At 34.6% G+C, this 19,909-nt stretch overlaps 1 protein-coding gene across 5 annotated transcripts in view; it reads left to right on the plus strand.

The window, feature by feature from the left end:
* Positions 1 to 7,745, plus strand: part of SS18 (SS18 subunit of BAF chromatin remodeling complex) — a 90,203-nt gene extending 82,458 nt beyond the window's left edge. For all 5 annotated transcript variants that reach the window (XM_036098167.2, XM_036098163.2, XM_036098169.2 and 2 more), the window contains one exon: positions 5,959 to 7,745. In XM_036098167.2, coding sequence (XP_035954060.1) covers positions 5,959 to 5,985 — 27 coding nt within the window. In that variant the 3' untranslated portion in view covers positions 5,986 to 7,745. The remainder of the gene's footprint in view (positions 1 to 5,958) is intronic.
* Positions 7,746 to 19,909: the final 12,164 nt, after the last annotated feature.

A 19,909-nucleotide genomic window follows, 5' to 3' on the forward strand; every position in this document is an offset into this window, starting at 1 on the left:
TTCATTTATTGAAGACATCTTAGTTGCTTCCAAATTTTGGCAATTATGAATAAAACTGCTATAAACTTCCATGTGCAGGTTTTTGTGTGGGCATAAATTTTCAACTCATTTGGATAAAAACCAAGGAGCACGCTTGCTGGATTATATGGTAAGAGTCTGTTTAGTTCTGTGAGAAACTGCCAAACTGTCTTCCATAGTGGCTGTACCATTTTGCATTCTCAGCAGGAATCTGTCATTTGACATCCTTGCCAGCATTTGGTGTTGTTAGTGTTCAGGATCTTGGCGATTCTAATAGGTGTGTAGTGGTATCTCATTGTTTTAATTTGCATTTCCCTAATGACATGATGTGGACATCTTTTCATACACTTATTTGCCATCTTTATATCTTTAGTGAGATGTCAGTTCAGATCTTGGCCCATTTTTTAATTGGATTGTTTGTTTTCTTATTGTTAAGTTTTAAGAGTTTTTTGTATATTTTGGATAACAGTCCTTATCACATGTGTCTTTTGCAAATATTGTATTGTCTTCATGGCTTGTTTTCTCATTCCTTTGACATTGTCTTCTGCAGAGTAAAAAATTTTACTTTTAATGAAGTCCATCTTATCAGTTGTTTCTTTCATGGATTATGCCTTTGGTGTTGTATCTAGAAAGTCATTACCAAATTCAAAGTTACCTAGGTTTTCTTCTTTGTTATCTTCTAGGAGTTTTAGTCTTGTGTATTTTCCATTTAGGTCAGTGATCCAGTTTGAGTTAATTCTTGTGAAGGGTTTAGGATCTGTGTCTTGATTCGTTTTTTTTACATGTGGATGTCCAGTTGTTCTAGCATCATTTGTTGAAAAGATTCTTTGCTCCATTGTATTACCTTTGCTTCTTTGTCAAAGATCAGTTTACTGTATTTATGTGGGTTTATTTCTGGGCTCTCTTTAATGTTCCATTGATTTATTTTTCCTGTTCTTTCACCAGTACCACACTGTCTTGATTGCTGTAGCTTTATAGTAAATCTTGAAGTCGGAACTATCAGTCCTCTGGCTTTGTTCTTCTTCAATATTGTGTGGCTATTCTGGGTCTTCTACCTCTCTCTGTAAACTTTAAAATCAATTTGTCAGTAACCACAAATAACTTGCTGGGATTTTGATTGTGATTGTGTTGAATCTTTAGATCACGTAAGGTAGAACTGACATTTTAACAATATTGATTTTCCTGTCCATGAACATGTAACATTTCTCCACTTATTTAGTTTTTTTTTTAAATTTTTTTCATCAGTTTTTTAGTTTATCTCATGTACATTTTATACATATTTTGTTAGATTTTTACCTAATTTTCATTTTTGTGCTAATGTAAATAGTATTGTTTTTAATTTAAAATTCCACTTGTTCACTGCTGGTATATAGGTAAGTGACTTTTGTATGTTAACCTTGTATCCTGTAACTTTGCTTATTAGTTTCAGAAGATTTTTTGTTGTTGTTCAATCTTCGGGGTTTTCTACCTAGATGATTATGTCATCTGCATACCTTTATTTCTTTTTCTTATTGCATAAACTAGGAATCCTAGTACAATGTTGTTGTAAAGGGGTGGTGAGAGGGGACATCCTTGCCTTGTTCCTTATTTTAGTGGGAAAGTTTCATTAATTATGTTAGATGCTTAAATTTTTCAGTGTAGCATGTATCTCCATGTAATAGATTATGTATTACTTATTGTCATACTCTCTTCCCCTAGAATGTCAGTCCTTTAAAGATATCACCATGTCTATTTTTTATCACTGTTGAGTTTCCATCACCTAGTAGAACATATCAGTTAGCAGTGAATATTGATAAATAAAGTACAAATAAATGAATAAATAAGGTCTTTACTTCCTAAATTTGAATGGTGATCATAAGAATACAGAAAGAAATCCCTAAAAAGTATTGTGACAGAATAATTTTAAGACTTTATATGATTAGATGAATAAAAGAAAGAAATTTAAAGCTGATTGGTATTGCTCAGGTTTCTAGCCTAGGGACGACTCTTCATTCAATACACTCTCCTTAGACAATCTCATTTACTCACATGGTTTCAATTTACCAGGCTGTTGACTCCCAGATCTCTATCTGTAGTCTGACTCTTGCTTCTCAAAATCGGATGCCTACTGGACATCTCCACTTAGATGTATCATAAGTACATCAATTCAGCATAACCAAAACAAATTCACAATTTTTCTACCCAAACTTACTCCTCCTTTCTGTATTCTCTATCGAAGAAGAGAGGTACTATCATCAAGCTAGAATGCCAAGTGCCGCTTTTGATATCTAAGTCTTTCTCCCTCCATCTAATACATGACAGAATCTTGTTAACCCTCCTTCCTAACATGTTCTTAAATCCATCCAGTTCTCTGTAATCACTGCTTTATCTTAGTTGAGACCATCAACATCACCTAGGTTCATCACGGCGGGATCCTTCCATGCTGTCTTCTTGCTTCCTTTCTCATTCATTCTTTACACCCTAGTCAGAGGAATTTTGTAATTAAAAAAAAAAAAAAAAAGGAAGCAGCAGACATAGAGAAGCTGAGGTTTAGAGAGTTGGAATGATTTGCCCTTTGATAGAGCCAAGAAGTGGTGGAGCTGGGTGGCAAATTCTGAGTGAGTAGAGCCTGTAGTGACTGACTAGAGCACACTTTCTCAAGCTGCTTCCAGTAATATCAGTGAGTACTTGAGTGGTTTATAGAGCATTTTCAGGTTTTCTTCTCTAATAACTTTTTGAGGTGGAGATTACAATTACTCTCACTTGTTAGATGAGAAAATCAAGAAAGGGAGGATAGGTAACTTACTCAAGGATAAGAAGCTGTTAAGTGGTGGAGTTAATGCTAGAAGTTGGTTTCTGGGGGCGCCTGGGTGGCTCAGTTGTTAAGCATCTGCCTTCGGCTCAGGTCATGATCCCAGGGTCCTGGGGTCGAGCCCCGCATCAGGCTCCCTGCTCTGCGGGAAGCCTGCTTCTCCCTCTCCCACTCCCCCTGCTTGTGTTCCCTCTCTTGCTGTGTCTCTCTCTGTCAAATAAATAAATAAAATCTTAAAAAAAAAAAAAAAAAAGGAAGTTGGTTTCTGGCTCCCAAACCCATAGCAGATATACAGTATACTTTTTGGAGCTTGCTTGTGATTTGATTTGGTCCCAGCACTGTGATCAAGTGTGGGTCAACTTTTTTAAGTTCTCAGCATCTCAATTACTTCATCTGTAAAATGGAGATAATATTTACTATATAGGTTGTAGATGGACACAAAGCATTTATTAGTGTCTGACACATGGGAAGGTCTTAGTTATTGAGATATAGAGATCGCTATATCACTATGTATTGAGATTGCTATTACTAATATTAGCCGGACTTCTTTGTTACTTCAGGCTCTGTGTTACCAAGCAATTAATAGCATCTGCTTCTCATTATTGTATATTCCTTTTTAGTGTCCACTTCCCTAAGCGTTGTGAACCTATTTTTCCAACATACCTTTCCTTTAGCTCTTCCTTTATTTGAAGTGCCTCATTTTCTTTTCTCTGCTATTCAGAGTTTTACTATTTTCTTAAGATTTCCACATTCTCGGGGCGCCTGGGTGGCTCAGTCGTTAAGCGTCTGCCTTCAGCTCAGGTCATGAGCCCAGGGTCCTGGGATCAGGCCCCGCATCGGGCTCCCTGCTCGGCGGGGAGTCTGCTTCTCCCTCTGCCTCTGCCTCTCCCCCGGCTTGTGCTCTCTCTGTCTCTCTCTCTGTGTCAAATGAATAAATAAAATCTTAAAAAAAAAAAAAAAAAAGATTTCCACATTCTCTGAAATATTCTTGTAATTATTTTAGCTGTGTTAATCTTTTCATTTCTGAACTCCTATAGAACTTCTGTAATTGTACTTTATTTCTAAGTTTTACCTTCCCTGTTTTTCAAATTTATTATAGTGATGAGCATATAATATTTGCTCAGTGAATGTTTATAATTTCTTGAATATAGTATTTGGCAGACGTTATTGAAGAAGTCTTATGTGTCAGTGCTGGGCACACTTCAGTACTTGGGGCATCAGGATGGATAAGCCCTAGTTCCTACCCTCACTACCCTCAAGTAATTCATAATATAGTAGATAAATTATAGCTTATATTTATATAGCACAGCAGTTCTTAACCTCTCTTCTGCTTTCACATCATTCATAATATGTGCAAGTCACTTTCATCATTAATATCTCATTATACACATTCACTAGGGGAGCATTTCCCTCCAGCATTGAGGCTTACTTATTTATAATATTTAAAAATTTTTAAAAGCCCTTCCTCATGTCCTCTCTTATTTAAGTGTCCTAACAAATAGATGAGGTGGGAATAAATGTAGCCATGAATGGAAAGAAAATTGAGATCTAGAGATGCAGATGTTACAGTCCTACCTTTTAAGTGTGAAAAAAATGAGTCTCAAAGAGCTTTTTTAGACTCAGATGGAAAGTTAACAGTAGAGTTGGGACTTAGATTACCTAAATACTGAAACTGAGTTTAGCAATTGAATAAGAAGTTCCTGATGCTAAGCATTGACTTATATTTCTTATTTTAAACTTTATATTGTAGGAATCTTTACACAAATACAAAAAAAAGGAGTATCATGGATCCCCGTATATCGGTCAACCAACTTCCACAATTATCAACATTTTGCTAATGCTGTTTTATATACCCTCATGCTACTTTTTTTCTTTTAAGAGTATTTTAAAGCAAATTCTAATGATATTCTACCCATAAATATTTCAAGATGAACACTGACTTTAAATTTTGTTGAATATAGCTATGGAGAGTACATTAATATTTTTAAAATGCCTTAATTCTCTTTAGAGTGCTTTATTCCATTAGATATATAGTGATGTTCAACAGATTTTCAAATATATCTTTATCTATTTCTATGGAAATGTAAAGTTTTAGGGTGCTATTTCTTAAGGTATAGAAGTAGTTCAATTCTAGAATACTTTCTTGATATAAAATGATTAATGTGACTTGGAGGGGGAAATTTAGCCAAAGGAAACAATTAGCTGATTATGTGCTTCCTATGAGTACTCTTTTTGGAAAATAGGTGCTTTTAGGACACATTTTAATTCTGGAATTTGCTAATGGTTGCAGATATACTTTTTTGGGCTTTTAAACACATTTAAGAAATTTTTGTTAAAATATGTATTTTCTAGTAGGTTTCTTTTTTCTTTTGTCATTCTTTTTCTTTTTCAGAGGAATAGATATTCCTTCTCTTCTCCAAAATCTAACCCTAACAGCTGTAAACTGGACATTATTTACCTCCCTTGTAGAATTCTGCTGCTTCATTTATCACCTCTTTTTATCTGTACTCTCTTTGTCTCTTCTGTCCTGTCAGCCTGCATGACTTCAAGTCTATCTTATTAAAAGCAACAAAAACAAAACAAACTTCCCTTGATTTTATGTACCAGCTGCCTGTCTGAATGCCTTTGCTGACACTTTGTTGGCCTTAGGGAAAAGCCCAGCTTCTTTAGTATGGATGGAAGGTTCTTTTCTCTTTATCTCCCAGGCATCTTTCCATCCTTGCTACTTATTCCAAATACCATTGATGTTAATTCATAATAGCAATTATAATAAGCTAAATAGTCACAAAGTTGTTAAACTAGCACTTAATTAATACGCAGTACATACCACAGCAGGATTTAGAACCAGAACTCATTCATTCTTGCTCAGTTCAGTTCAACAAAATTCACCAAACATTTAAATTCCTGCTATGTGACAGGTACTATTCTAGTTTCAAAGACTCTGAAATCCATTTGCAATTGAATGTAATATCAGAAGCAATTACAGAGATACTATGTACCTAAATATATAACAGTTTTGTTTGTTGTCAATGAAGTCACTTCTGTAGTATGACAGTGTTAAGATTTATTTGTGATTTTCTGTGCCAAACTATTATGGCCAAGCTATGCTGAAATCATTATCTAATTGTATTTTTAAATTTATCTTTTAGGGACAGTATGGAAATTACCAGCAGTGAAAAAGTACTTACATTCCAATAGCCAGTATCTATTAGCAGCCATATTGTCACCTCAGCACTGTGGACGCCTCTGTGTGAAGAGATCCTTCCATTCCATCTAGTTTTTGGAAAAACCTTGTGGATAAGTGGCTGTTTCCTCAGTAAGCAGCCTTTGTGGCTTAGTTGTAAGGCTTTAGTAGCTAAAAAAAATACTCTTGATTTCACATTTCTACTCTAGATGGCAACATTGGACAGAAAATACAATGACATAACCAATTTGCAATGGTTTGGGAACTGTGTTTCAAATGGACTGTTACAGACTGAAAGGTGTGAACAGCTTTGTATGTTTATGAAGGTTAAGGGAATTTAATACTTTTCCACAGATTCTTTTGTAAGGGGAAGAGGGAAATGTACACTTTTTACAGCAGCAATATTTTGTATATTATGTTTATTTCATGTGGTGAATATGCAAGGCGGTACACTACGCATTGGACAGAATCAGAAATCCTCTGTTAATGTGGATTGGAGCATGGTGGATGCTTGATTGTGTTGGTCTTAAAATGGTATACTATAAAAGATAAAGGTGAGGGAGAAGACAAAGCACACCATATGTCCACTATTATGTTCTTTAGAGGAAATTCAGATCCCTTTTATCTGTTAGATAATCAAGGGCACTGTGATAGTTTTGAGTAAAAAGACATTTTTTTAAAAGCTTTCCAGTTTTGTGGATTAAAACCTTTTTATAAAGATCATTTATAATACAGTTTTAAAATGTGAGGCAATAAGAATTACTTCATGTGGGATCTGAAGAATCTTGGTAGCAGTTTCATGTAAATGAAGTGGTAATTCTCTCCTAAAATAGCAATAACTGAAAATGGAAGTGTTAATTTTACTTTGTTTGAGTCGTCAGGGGACTCAGTAAGTAATATCAAAGCATTTTTTAAATGATATCAAAGAAGAGTCAACATTGATCCAGTAATTTTATTTTTTAACATTAGAAGGACAATTGGTTTATATAATAGAATAGTTCGGGAGACTTTACAAGCCTTTTTTTCAACTTTTTTCCCTGGAAATAATGCCATTTATAAAAGGACGCTTTTAAGTTTTTCCCTTTTTATGTTGGTTAATGTAACACGGAGAGATGTTTAGGAAAATGCTTATTGATGAGGTTTATTCTGGTCTGTATTAAAAGCATAGAGGTTGCATTCTAGATCACTTTGTTTATTAGCGTGACATATTTAATCATATTTGAGACTGTCCTGTGCCTGATTATTTTAGCTAAATTCAGGGATATTGCATTGGGCAGGAAATCATGCATTGACAAGTTCATAACCACAATTATTTAAGCATAATCAGAAAACATCTAGCCCAAAGGTAAGTTGCTCTTTTCATCACAGTTGCCTATGCCCAGGGAATAAGATGTATTCTTTATAATTGAATTGGTTTTTCCCACTTCTAACTGGAAACAAAACAGAAGGGGTGCCATAAATTTGAATAAGCAAAATGTACTGTTCTCATCATACTGTAATCAAAAGGAGGAATTTTAATGTGTTTCTACGTGTGTATGAGAGAGACAGTGTGTGTGTTTTAAGGTCCGAATAGAGTTTTTTCAACTTGGTGAGTAGAAAATGGACATCAAGTTTGAACAGATAGAGCATGGACAGCCTTATTGTGATTGAAAATGCTTATAGGTTCTGTGCCAATTTTCCACCACTGTGTACTTTGTTGCTATTTAAAACTGTATCAACTCTAACGGAAGAATAAATTATTTGTGATTTTAATTTTCTCATTTGTTTCTTTAAATTAGATCTCTTTGACTCTCTTGTTTTGTCTGGAGACTTTGCTGTGGGTTTTTTATATAAGTTAGTCTGGTATAAGCAGACTATATTTGTATTCTAGGACTTTATCAAAATTCTCTTGCCATGCCCAAGTTAATTAGAATTAACTGTTCAGTAATCAGCATGTTGTGTGGGCTGTTTGTTATAGAATTCTTTCTCTGAAAATGAAGTCCATGAGGCTGTAATCAAGATGACTGAATTAGATAAATGAGTTGAGGAGACAAAATTGTACTGAACCCAACCTGGTGTAGATATGTTATCTCATTTGAAATAAGCTCAACTGACATTAAGAAATAATTTGTCTTGCCAACCCATCTTCTGTTGTCTTATTCTCCTTTTAATGGAAACTAAAATTGCAATTTTAATAAGCAGAATTTCCTCCAGGACTTTCTTCCTAGAGACTAGTGTATTTGCAAGGTTTAATTGTTTTATAACAGTCCTATTTCGTAAAAGTTTTTAATTGGTGGTGACAAAAATTACCTTACTCCTTAGATACCTAGTAAGAAGACTGACTATACTGGGAGCTTTCTACCAAATTTGACTTCCCCATATAGACTATATTCCTCAGAACTGAAGTTATTATTTTATCAAAATGTATTATAATGAAGAAATATCATGCCATCCTATAAAATTCTGGAAGCATAACATTACTAAAAAAAGAGCTTGGTTGTTATTGATCAACATTTTAAAATACTTAACTGTACTAGTTTAGTTGTTTAAGAATATATTAGCATTATTCTGTAGAGTTGTGGTGGCACATTGTTTTTGGCACATGTTTTGTTTTTAATTTTTTTAGTGGAATATTCAAACAGATGCCAAAGTAGAGAGGATGTTATAATGAGCCCCATGGACCATTAACCTAACTTAGGTAACTGGTTCACTTAGGAAGCAAACACTGTATCCTTGAATTATTTCGCTAAGTACCTCTGAATAAGTATAGTTGACTCTTGAACAACATGGGTTTGAACTGCATAGGTCCACTTACATGTGGATATTTTTTCGATAAATACAGTACTGTGTTATAAGTCTATTTTTTCTTCTTTATGATTTTCTTAACAGTTTTTCTCTAGCTTACTTTATTGTAAGAATAAGTATATAATACATATACAAAATATAATTAACTGTTTATGTTATTGGTAAGGCTGCTGGTCAGTAGTAGGCTATTAGTAGTTAAGTTTTTGGTGAGTAAAAAGTTATACATGGATTTTCAACTATGGTAGGGAATTGGTGCCCCTAACTCTTTTGTTGTTCAAGAGAGTCAACTATACTCTTTTATTTATTTATTTATTTTTTTAAAGATTTTATTTATTTATTTGAGAGAGAATGAGACAGAGAGAGAGAGAGCATGAGAGGGGGAAGGATCAGAGGGAGAAGCAGACTCCCTGCTGAGCAGGGAGTCCGATGCGGGACTCGATCCCGGGACTCCAGGATCATGACCTGAGCCGAAGGCAGTCGCTTAACCAACTGAGCCACCCAGGCGCCCCAACTATACTCTTTTAAAAACACTTTGGTACCAGGACTCTTCCTGCTCTTGAAGTTTTGTAATTTCAGTATTAATGATTAGAAACCATCTCAAAATTTGTATGAATAAACCACTGCTTTTTCTTTCACTTAAAAAGGTAATTTGTGTTAAATAATTAAGACAGCAAAAATAGATTACACAGAAAGTGAACATGCCCCATAATTTCATCTCTTAAAGGTACAGTTGTTAAAAGGTTTGATACATTTCTTCCAACTTGATTTTACACACGTAAGCCAACATCTATTACTGTTTTGGCTCTTTCAACAAAAATGGAATTATATACTAGCCATATTATTTTGTAACTTCCTTTTTTTTTTTTTTTTTGTAACTTCCTTTTTTTTTTTTAATATCTTGAATGCTCCTTATTCTGTGTTGTTCCTAATTTTTTTATAATGGGAAAACAAAGCTTTCATAAGCGATCTGGCAAGGGTTTGTTTGTTTGGTATGCTTGTTGAGGTATTTCTATATAGTAAATTTTGAATATGTTAGGTGTAAGGCTATGTACATTTTAAAAAGTATCCCCCTAAAAAAATAAATCCTTGCCAGCACCAGAATATTAGCCTTGTTAATTTTTACAGTTGTAGTAGGCTTTAAAAAGTGCTGTCTCACAATTTAATTTGAGTTACATTTGATTTATTTGTAACTTTGAACATCTTTTCAAATGCTTAACGACACTTTATTATTTTTTGCTGGGAAATGCCTCTTAATGTCCTTTGTTCATTTTTCTGTTGGGATATTTACTGTGTAAGAGAGAGGAAATAATATAAATATCTGTGCACAAATATATATAATTATATATAGTTCTTTCTATGCAATTATTAATCCTGTGTCTTGTATATATTGCACATCTCTTCAGTCTGTTCATTATTTTTTAACGTAGGTTATGATGTCTTTTACTGTATTAAAGTTTTAAGATTTTACATATTCAATTTCATACTTTCTTGCAGCCTCCCTAACTTGGAAATTTATTAAAAAAATACTCTTTTTGCTTCCATTTTTCTAAAATTGATTGTACCTGGTAAGGTTTAGAGCATTAACTTTTTTCCTATGTGGATGACTGGTTGTTTCAACATTATTTGTTGAATAAACCAACTAATTTGAGATGTCACCATATTCTGTTTATTTAAAACACTAATTATAACTAAATCATGTTTGATTTAATGACATTTCAAAGACTAGTTAGATTCACTTAAGTACAGTTTTGTTGGCATAAAGTTGTGGGTCCTTTCTGGTTGTTCTTTTTTTTGGATAAGGTGTTTTTTATTGGATAAGAGTTAACTGCATGGGCATAAACAATGACTGGCTTCATAACAGTAAGAGATTTACTGAAATGTGACTTGATTTTATATAGAATGACTAGAACCTCTTGGAGTTTTTTGCTTATTGGAAGTTTTCAAGTTCTTTAATTTTTTTGTACCTTACTAATTAATTATCTCCATAGAGCTATTTCAGTTTGATTACTATAAAAAAGTAAGAAATCAATATAAATTTTTTTTTATTTTTAAAACTCCAAGTCTCAGAAATAGACAATGCAATATAATTTTCATTAATTCAATAAAGACCTGTATGCAGGGTGATCATATAATTTATTGCTTAATCTGGGAAACTTGATAATGAAGGAGGATATTATATACACATACATAAATGTATGTACATGTACATAGGCATAGATATATATGTGCATGTGGGTTATATACTTGTACATACGTGGATAAATATATATATGTATATATATATATACATACACACACACACATATATATATTATCTTTTTCTTGATGGAGATCCCTAGTTTAAGAACTCAGGTATGCAAGTGATGCCTTTGTTTAGGCTATAATCTTTAACTGTGGTAAACATATTGAGAGATCTTTCATGGAACAGTGCATTAAAAATAATTATTTAATGTTAAAATAGAATAAAAATCCTAAATATTCTGAGAGGCTTTCATCATTTTTGGTCTATATTAAGGAATACTGAATTATTTCCTAATATTCTTCTGTCTCTTCAAAAAAAAGAATCCCCAAGTTTTGGGTGGGCACATAACAGCCTACCTAGTGACTACATTTAATAACATCCTTTGCAATTAGGTATGGTAATGACTAAGTTCAACCAGTTGGATGTGAGTTGGAGTGACGTGTGCAGCTTCTAGATCACATCCTTAAAAATGTGTTCCATTTTCTCTTTTCCATTTTCCAAGGGCTGGAACATGACGTATTAGTGGGGAGCTTTGACCATATAGATTAGAAAAATATTCTAGAGAATGGCAGTGTAACTAGCTAGAACCAAAAGTCCCCTGAATGGCCTCATGAAGCCCATTCTATTGCCTATTGGCACGGACTCCGACGTGAGAAAGTTAACACTCCTGTCTTATTAAGCTCTTTGTTATAGCAGCAAAGCATGTAGTCTAATGTAGGATCATGCAGTAGAAGGCCAGTTCACATTCCTCTATGGCATGTTCTGCTTGGAGTCAATAGTTTTTAGGAATGACAAGCTAATGTATTGTGTGTGTAGTGTACTTCATAATCATTCAGTGACTAATCATTCTTGACTCATGAAGTAGGACAAACTCTTTATATTTCCTTTAAGATCATCCTTTGCTTTCCATCACTTGAATGAACTTAATGCTATATTTAGTAACAATAGATTTAATTTTAAAGTATTGGTAAAAATATACTTCATATTTATCATTTTGGCATGTGTCTAGTAACAAATTTTGTAAATAGCATGTTGTCTAAGTACTTATTTTGAGAATTGTGTTAGGTAGGACTTCATAAAATCTCTTCAGTTTTTAACTTTTATTTTGGTTTCTGCTTTAATTTGTTCTTTGCACTTTTTCTCTAATGCTTTTTTTTTGCGGTTTCCTCAGTCTTCTGACTTGCACTATACGAAGAGTGTACTTTGATTCTAGCTTCCTTCACGACTTTTCTTCTGGAAAAAAAAATGATGTACTAAAAGCATTTGGTTTTTATACCTATTGTAGCTCTCATTATTCAGCTTAGATCAAATATGAAGAATTTTATAGCTATAGGAGGTATAACTGTATTAGCTCTGGAAGGATATTTTGGAATAATCATTGATTTCATATACTATTAAATACAGATCATCAAATTTTTTTAACTTTGAGGACTCCTGATATTAGGAGATCAAAATACTGTTTATAGTTACCAAGGATTTTATCTTCTATCAATATGCCTATATCAGGGAATTATTTAATGCTTAGTAAGTTAAGAGCAAGGAAGTGTAGCTGTGGCTTTCTTTTCAGTACTAATATTATTCTATCCATAGAAATCCTATTTTCTGTTCATTAATTTCAGTATTCCATTCTTTCCCAAGATCTCACTTCACAGCAAGCTTACATACTTCAAGCTCAACATGTTAGTGCTCAGTCCTCATTCCCACATAAACACAACCATTTTGAAAACGTGAACTGATATTAATTACCCCCTTGGCACCAAAAAGTCAGGATTTCCTGATGCGGCACGCTAATGTAAAATGCATTAGTGCAAACGCTGGCTCCAAGGGGTAATACTCTCTAAATAAACACAGCAATGTTTTTCTTTATTCACGACTCTCAGGCTATTCTGAAAGTCATTCATCCTCCATACCCCCCCAAAAGCATTTTGAGTTTTAATAAGTTATAACTGGATTTTCATAAGAAGGAATTGAATTCCAAGCTGCAAATCTGTGGCACTTAACTCTTTGGTTCTTTGAAATAAAATCTACCTAAATGTTCCAGTGATTAAATGGCATTAAACCATAATTTGCAATAGTCTGTTGGAGGATAACAGTTCATGTTTATTGATTAGTGTCACTAGAAATGTGTCCTTTTGACCTAAAAAAATTTCTTTGGAAATTTTAGTCACTTAAGGCCAGAAATAATATGTTTGGGTTTTTCTGGTTGGTTTGTTTTGGTGCAAGTGTGAGTGTGTATGTGAGTTTGAACATTCAGTGTAGATTTATGGTCAAGTAGACATTATGTCATGTTTTGACGTACCCTCTCCAAACATACTACTAGTATTACTACTACTACTAGTATTACTACTACTACTATTACTACTAGGTAAAATAAGTGAACCAAACCAGAGATGGCCAGGCCTCAAACAAGCTAAGATCTAACATGGAACAAAAATGTAAACTGGTAAGACGAAAACCATGGGCCTCCTGGGTTCTGAGTCTAGAAGCTGGTAGAGTTATTTGAGAAATTGGCTCCTATGAAGAAATAGAGATAAAAAGTACTGCTTAACCTCAGAGGCTAGAATGTGAATTCCCCTTGTTGCTCCTACTTCTTAAAAGGAGGCTTAAAAAAAGCTTGCTGCTGCTGACCACTACCTAGGGCCTTGTTTTGAAAGGAATCTGAGCATAATGATGCTGAAAAATACATACTTGGCTTCTTGATCTGGAGCTGAACTAAGATATTCTGAAGCTTGGTAACTAGGTCTAAAATATTCCTAAAATAATCTTCATAGGGAAGAAGTTCTCAAAGGTTTGATTCTGGACTTGATGGTGGGGCCTAGGAGTACAAGTGCAAGTACAGAAGGAAGGAGGAAGGGTAGGGAAGAGAGGAAAAAATTAAAAGACAAGTAAAACCTCTTACTTTGAACAAACCCATGAAATTAAAATCCCAGAATTTGTCAACAAACCTCTTGGCAGTACACATATTCCCACCACATGAAGTTAATTTTATAAGGGAGTCTGACATTTTAAAATATGAATGTTTAAGATGCTTGAGGATATAAATCCATTCACATAGATCCTCAAACAGATAAGAAATTATAACATAAAAACTTGGACAAAATTAAGCAGATATGTTTAAAAACTGAGAAATCTAAGCAAAAAATATAGGCATTGGAATAAGCTCAATTGGCATAAACTGTAGGCTGGACACAGTTGAAGAAATTTGTGAATTAGATGATAGTGTGAGAAATTGTTCCATATTGAAGAGATGGGGAAGGGAATGCAGAGTTTTAATAAGGTAGCTTCAGAAGAAGGAAATGGATTGGTAGAAAAGCAATACATTAAAAAAAAAAAAACTGACAGTTTTCCACAGTTGAATCTATAAATACTCAGATTGTAAATCCACCCTAAGTCCAATCAGGGCAAAGAAAAATGAATCCATATCCAGATACATCATGGATGGTATTCAGAAAGAAAAAAATCTTATCAGGAGAGAGAAAAGGCACAATTTAGACAGGAGAACTCCCTGCAATAGTTAAAAGATACAGGAGTCAAGTACTGAGGGAAAAAGCCTAAATGTTAAACCCAGCTAAACTATAATTCTATAGTGATGGCAAAATAAATTTTCAGACTTACAAAGACTAAGAGAGTTCAGCATCCAAGTTGTACTTGAGCGAAAAAGAAAACCCAGGAGAAGATCTAGGATGCAAAAAAGAATGGAAATTACATAAAATTTGTCAAATATAGTTACTTATGGGAAATAGATCACTTCTCTTTTGGGTGCAAAGAAAAAAAGTTAAATGTGATAGGTTGATTGCATTAGTGACCTCAATTCTTTACCCCTCTCTGAATTCATGCCCCTTTGCCATGTGGTTTTGCAGTTCCTCTCACTGAAGAGGCAGAGTTAAACTTCTTGCCCCCTTGATTCTGAGTTTGGCTGTGTGACTTGGCCAGTGGGATATTAGTTGATATGACTCAAAGAGTCTTGTAAAAGCACTGGTACAGTTCTGCTTCCACTCTGTATCTCTGCCTTTGCCATGGAAATCTGCCCAGGCTAACCTGCTAAGGAATGTGAGAGACAGATGAGGCAAAACCAAGTCAACACAGAACACTAGCCGACCCCCAACCAAGATCAGTAGAGCCACCCAGCCAACTAGCCAGCTGACCACGGTGCATAAGCAAATGTAGCCCAGATCTGCTAGACTCTGCAGGCTCTGAAGCTAAATAAATGTTTATTGTGTTACTGATTTTGTGTGTGTGTGGCTCCTTGTTACGCAACGTTGTAGTAATAGATAGCTGATACGATAACAAGATATAAGATAGGAAACATGATGAATGAATAGATAAAGCCTATGAGGGGGCTTTCATGTTCTGGAGAATAATGGACTGAAAAACTTTAGGCTTTGTTGGAAAGTTTGTCAGGTAAAATTATAAGAGTAATGTTAAAAGTATTAGTATAAAAATGTAAGAGTCATCATTTTAAAGAGAAAATACAAGTCAGAAATTTAGGAGCCAAAAAGAGGAAGGGAGAAAAAGCAAGAGGAGGAGAAATAGAGAAAATGTACTAATCCATTCTAAGGAAGGAATAAAGGAATAAAAAGGGAAAAAGTGGCCAGAAACTCACAAAAGAATATGATAGGATTATATCTAGATATGTCAGCAGTAACCATAAATATAAATTAAACTTATTTATTAAAGGACATTAAGAGGAAACCCAACTGTATTATTCTTATTAAGGGATATTACTAAAACATAACAAAAAGGTGGAAAACCAGTATAGGTATATTAATACCAAAGTGGAATTTAAAGCAAAATCATTAATAGGAATAAAGTAGGAGCCTAAGTAATAGTAAATAGAAAAACCACTTAAGATATAATAGCTTTGGAATATACAAAGCAAAAGCAGAATTAAAAGCAAAAATGTAGAATTCTGAAACCATAGCAGAAGGATTTTAATCTACTTAGAGCAGAAACTTGGCTCAGACAACAATTCGAGTGCAGAACAGTCTTAATAGAAGTGTAATGTGAGCCCCTTATGTAAGTTAAAATTTTCCAGTAGCTACATTAAAAAATATATAAAAATGAAACTTTTAATGTATTTTATTTAACCAAATATATCCAAAATGCTACTTCAACATAAAATTCATGAGACATTTTATATTCTTTTTTTGAAAGAAAGACTCTCGCTTGTATTTTTTTTTTTTTAAGATTTTTTATTTATTTATTTGAGAGAGAGAGAATGAGAGAGAGCAAGCACATGAGAGGGGGGAGGGTCAGAGGGAGAAGCAGACTCCCTGCCGAGCAGGGAGCCCGATGCGGGACTTGATCCAGGGACTCCAGGATCATGACCTGAGCCGAAGGCAGTCGCTTAACCAACTGAGCCACCCAGGCGCCCTGTATTTTTTTTTTTTTTTAAGATTTTATTTATTTGACAGGGAGACAGCGAGAGAGGGAACACATGCAGGGGGAGTGGGAGAGGGAGAAGCAGGCTTCCTGCTGAGCAGGGAGCCTGATGCGGGGCTCAATCCCAGGACCCTGGGGATCATGACCTGAGCTGAAGGCAGATGCGTAACGACTGAGCCACCCAGGCACCCCTCTAGCTTGTATTTCAACTTCTAATACAGCACTAGTCACATTTCAAGTGCTCCGTCAGAGGCTACTGGTCTAAGGCTACCATATTAGATAGTCTTGATGCAGAAAATCTGATAGATCTCAGATCCTGTATCTGACAGAATATATATTTTTCAAGTATATGTAATATATAAAAAAATAATTGACCTAATTTACAAAAGTCTGATCAAATTTTAAAGAATATCATATAAATCACTTTCCCTGAAAACAGTACATTTGCGAGGAACTTTCAAAATTTATTAATAAGCAACTTGTGGTTAGAAAGTTGCAGTGGAAATTTAAAAAAATTTTAGAACTAAGCTACAGTAAAAGTTGTCAGTAGCAAAACTTGTGAGATGCTGATAGGACAGTTCTCAAAAGTAAATAGATAGCCTTAAATGGCCTTTATGTAAAAAAAAAAAAAAAAAACATGGAAAATAAATCCAACTCAGAAATGTTGATGAAGAAGCTAAAATTAAATGTAGATAAGACAACAATAAGGAAGGATTTTGAAGGGAATAATAAGGCAAAGAGCATAAATAAATGACATAAGACAACAATGAAAGGATCACTAAAAAGAACCAAATCCCTTTTTGGAAAATAATAGCTGTAAATTGACAAAAAACAGTTAAGGCGTAAGTAAGCAGTTTTAGAAAGAGGAACAGGAGTATGACTAAAAATGTGCTATATACTCCAAATATTTGCTAAAAATATACCATCAAAGGGCCATATAGCAAGCTTGGTTATGAACTTCTTATATCTGACATTAATATCACAAAATATAAATAGGTGTGACAAAGGATGTGGTCTCTGGCCCCTTTCAGAACCCATGACTAGATTTAGAAATCAAAATGAATTTTTAAGATTTTATTTATTTGAGCCAGAGAGCATGAGTTGAGGGGAGAAGGGGCGGGCAGAAGAAGAGGGAGAAGCAGGCTCTCTGCTGAGCAGGAAGCTGATGCAGAGCTGGATCCCAGGACCCTGAGATCATGACCTGAGCCAAAGTCAGATGCTTAACCGACTGAGTCACCCAGGCGCCCCTCAAACTGAATTCTTTAATTACCTATAGCTCATTTATGAATTGTCAGCTCCCTGAAGGCTGAGACTTTGTTTTTGTCTACTGCTGGTCACCTAGTACCTAGAATAATTTCTAATATGTAATGCGAGTTTCATAAGTATTGGTTGAAAGACGGTATTAGGAATGTTGGTTCTTAATGGTATGTATGCAGAAATTTAGAATTCAGGTATTGTAGATGAAGTAATAAAACAGATGCGTTAGAGATAAAAGCCAGGGCCTTAACACGGTGCCTTTAACATAAGGCCCACAATGCCTTCCACACAATTCACAATCCTGACTTATCCTGAGGTATCTGGCAACAACACCTAGCCTGACCTATGGTGAGGTTATTTATAGTCTGTCTTTATCTGACTCATTCCCCTGGAGGTGCCGTGTAATGTACTCTATATGCACGCATCTGGTCCTGGTTCAGGAGAAAGGATTGCGAACCTGTGTAAATGCCTATCTTTAAGCCATATAACAGAAGGATACATTTCATTTTTAAATAGGCCAGTGTCAGTTGCCTGGTCATACTGGTGATTTATTAATGAATTATAGCATTGCCATCATTTTACAAATGGTTATAAAATGGTAAGCATAGCTAACTTTATTCTATTTCCCCTTGTTAATAATAATAATAAAGAAGCCTCCTTGGGGGAGTATATTCTTGTGGGAATGCAGATGCAAGAATGATGACGTTGATGACAGCATTCCTCTGTTTTGGTCTCTGATCCTCGAGTCTGTGCCCAGAGCTAAACCATTAGGATTCTACAACTGGCTAGGAGAACATGTGCTGTTTTGCTCCTGGACCATTATGGCCAACTATATGATACATGTAACGATCTTACCATCATGAGCTTCCTTGGGCCTCCCCTCCCCATCCTCCTGGGGCCTTGGCTGTATGCCCATTCTGCCTTAACAATGCTCCTTCTATTTCTCTGTGTTCCATTCTCTTTATTACCCTCCCCAAGCATTCGGTCACATTCCAAGTGGCTTTCCTTACTGCGTAATATTCACTCAACCATGTTCAAGTTGCCTGTTAAACAACCTGTTTCTTTTATTAACATTTTATGGCTTCTAAGCATTTCCAAGTTCCTCTAGTAGACAGTTCCCTTACATGAGGGGTGATGGGCTTCTGGCATGGCATGCTAATTATTAACAATGATGTCTCTTCTTCTATGAAAAATAGCAAGGGCTCCTTGGTAAGCATGTGTGGGATGTGTACACTCATCTAAACAAAACAAAACAAAACAAAAAGACAAAAGAAGCCGTATCATATCACTTTGTGTTTGGAAACTCAGATCTAAAATTATCTTCAAAAAGAAATACTACCTCCTCATTTGAACCGAATATACTATGTTTCATCTAATCTAAGACCCATTTAATTCACATTTTAATATCTCTGAAATAGGGATTTTTTTTCTCTCTTGATAATACCTAAAATAATGGTGTGTCTTACAATTAATGGTGTTTTAGACCACATGAATTACAGTATAAATGTTTTTAAAAGTATGCCATATTTACATCTTTTTCATTTTCTTAATAGACTAAAGTTTCTTAGAGCCTGTAATAACCTAAATTAATAAAAAGCCTATAATAGAAAAACTATCTTTAAAAAATAAGCATACTATGTCGTTTGTGCTACCTTTTGCTTAATCATTTCTCCTATTGTAGAAAATTTGGCTTTTCTTATGGAAAATCCTATTACCATTTTTGCTGAGGCAATTATCTTTGTATGTATGCTTATTCTATAGAAAGGCAAGATGGCAGAGGATTTGGAGTCACACTGCCTGCTTTTGAATCTTGGTTCCTTCACTTACTAGTTATAAAACCTTGGACAATGACTGAACCTCTCTCTGCAGCAGGTGCTGCACCCCCAAACTAGAGATAATAATATACTTACCCCGGGGATGTTGTAAGAATTAAAGGAGATAATTACATAAACTACTCAAACTTTCTAATGTCATTACACGTTAATATATTAGAGTAGTGCCTGACACAGAGTAAGTGCTGTATATAGGTGTAGATTGTTATTACTTGGGATTATTTCTTTAGGATAGTTTCCTAGAAGTAGATTTATCTTGTCAAAGGGTATAAACATTTTCTAAGGCTCTGAGTAAATACTGTGATTTTTCTTTACAATTATAGTATATGTGCTGCCGAAGCGAGCACTCTTTACAATTAGATTATATTAATTTGTACTCCTGGAATGGATTGAATATATATTGTTCCGCTTTTGCCAAT

This window comes from Halichoerus grypus, chromosome 13 (assembly GCF_964656455.1).
Source record: "Halichoerus grypus chromosome 13, mHalGry1.hap1.1, whole genome shotgun sequence".
Lineage (NCBI taxonomy): Eukaryota > Metazoa > Chordata > Mammalia > Carnivora > Phocidae > Halichoerus > Halichoerus grypus.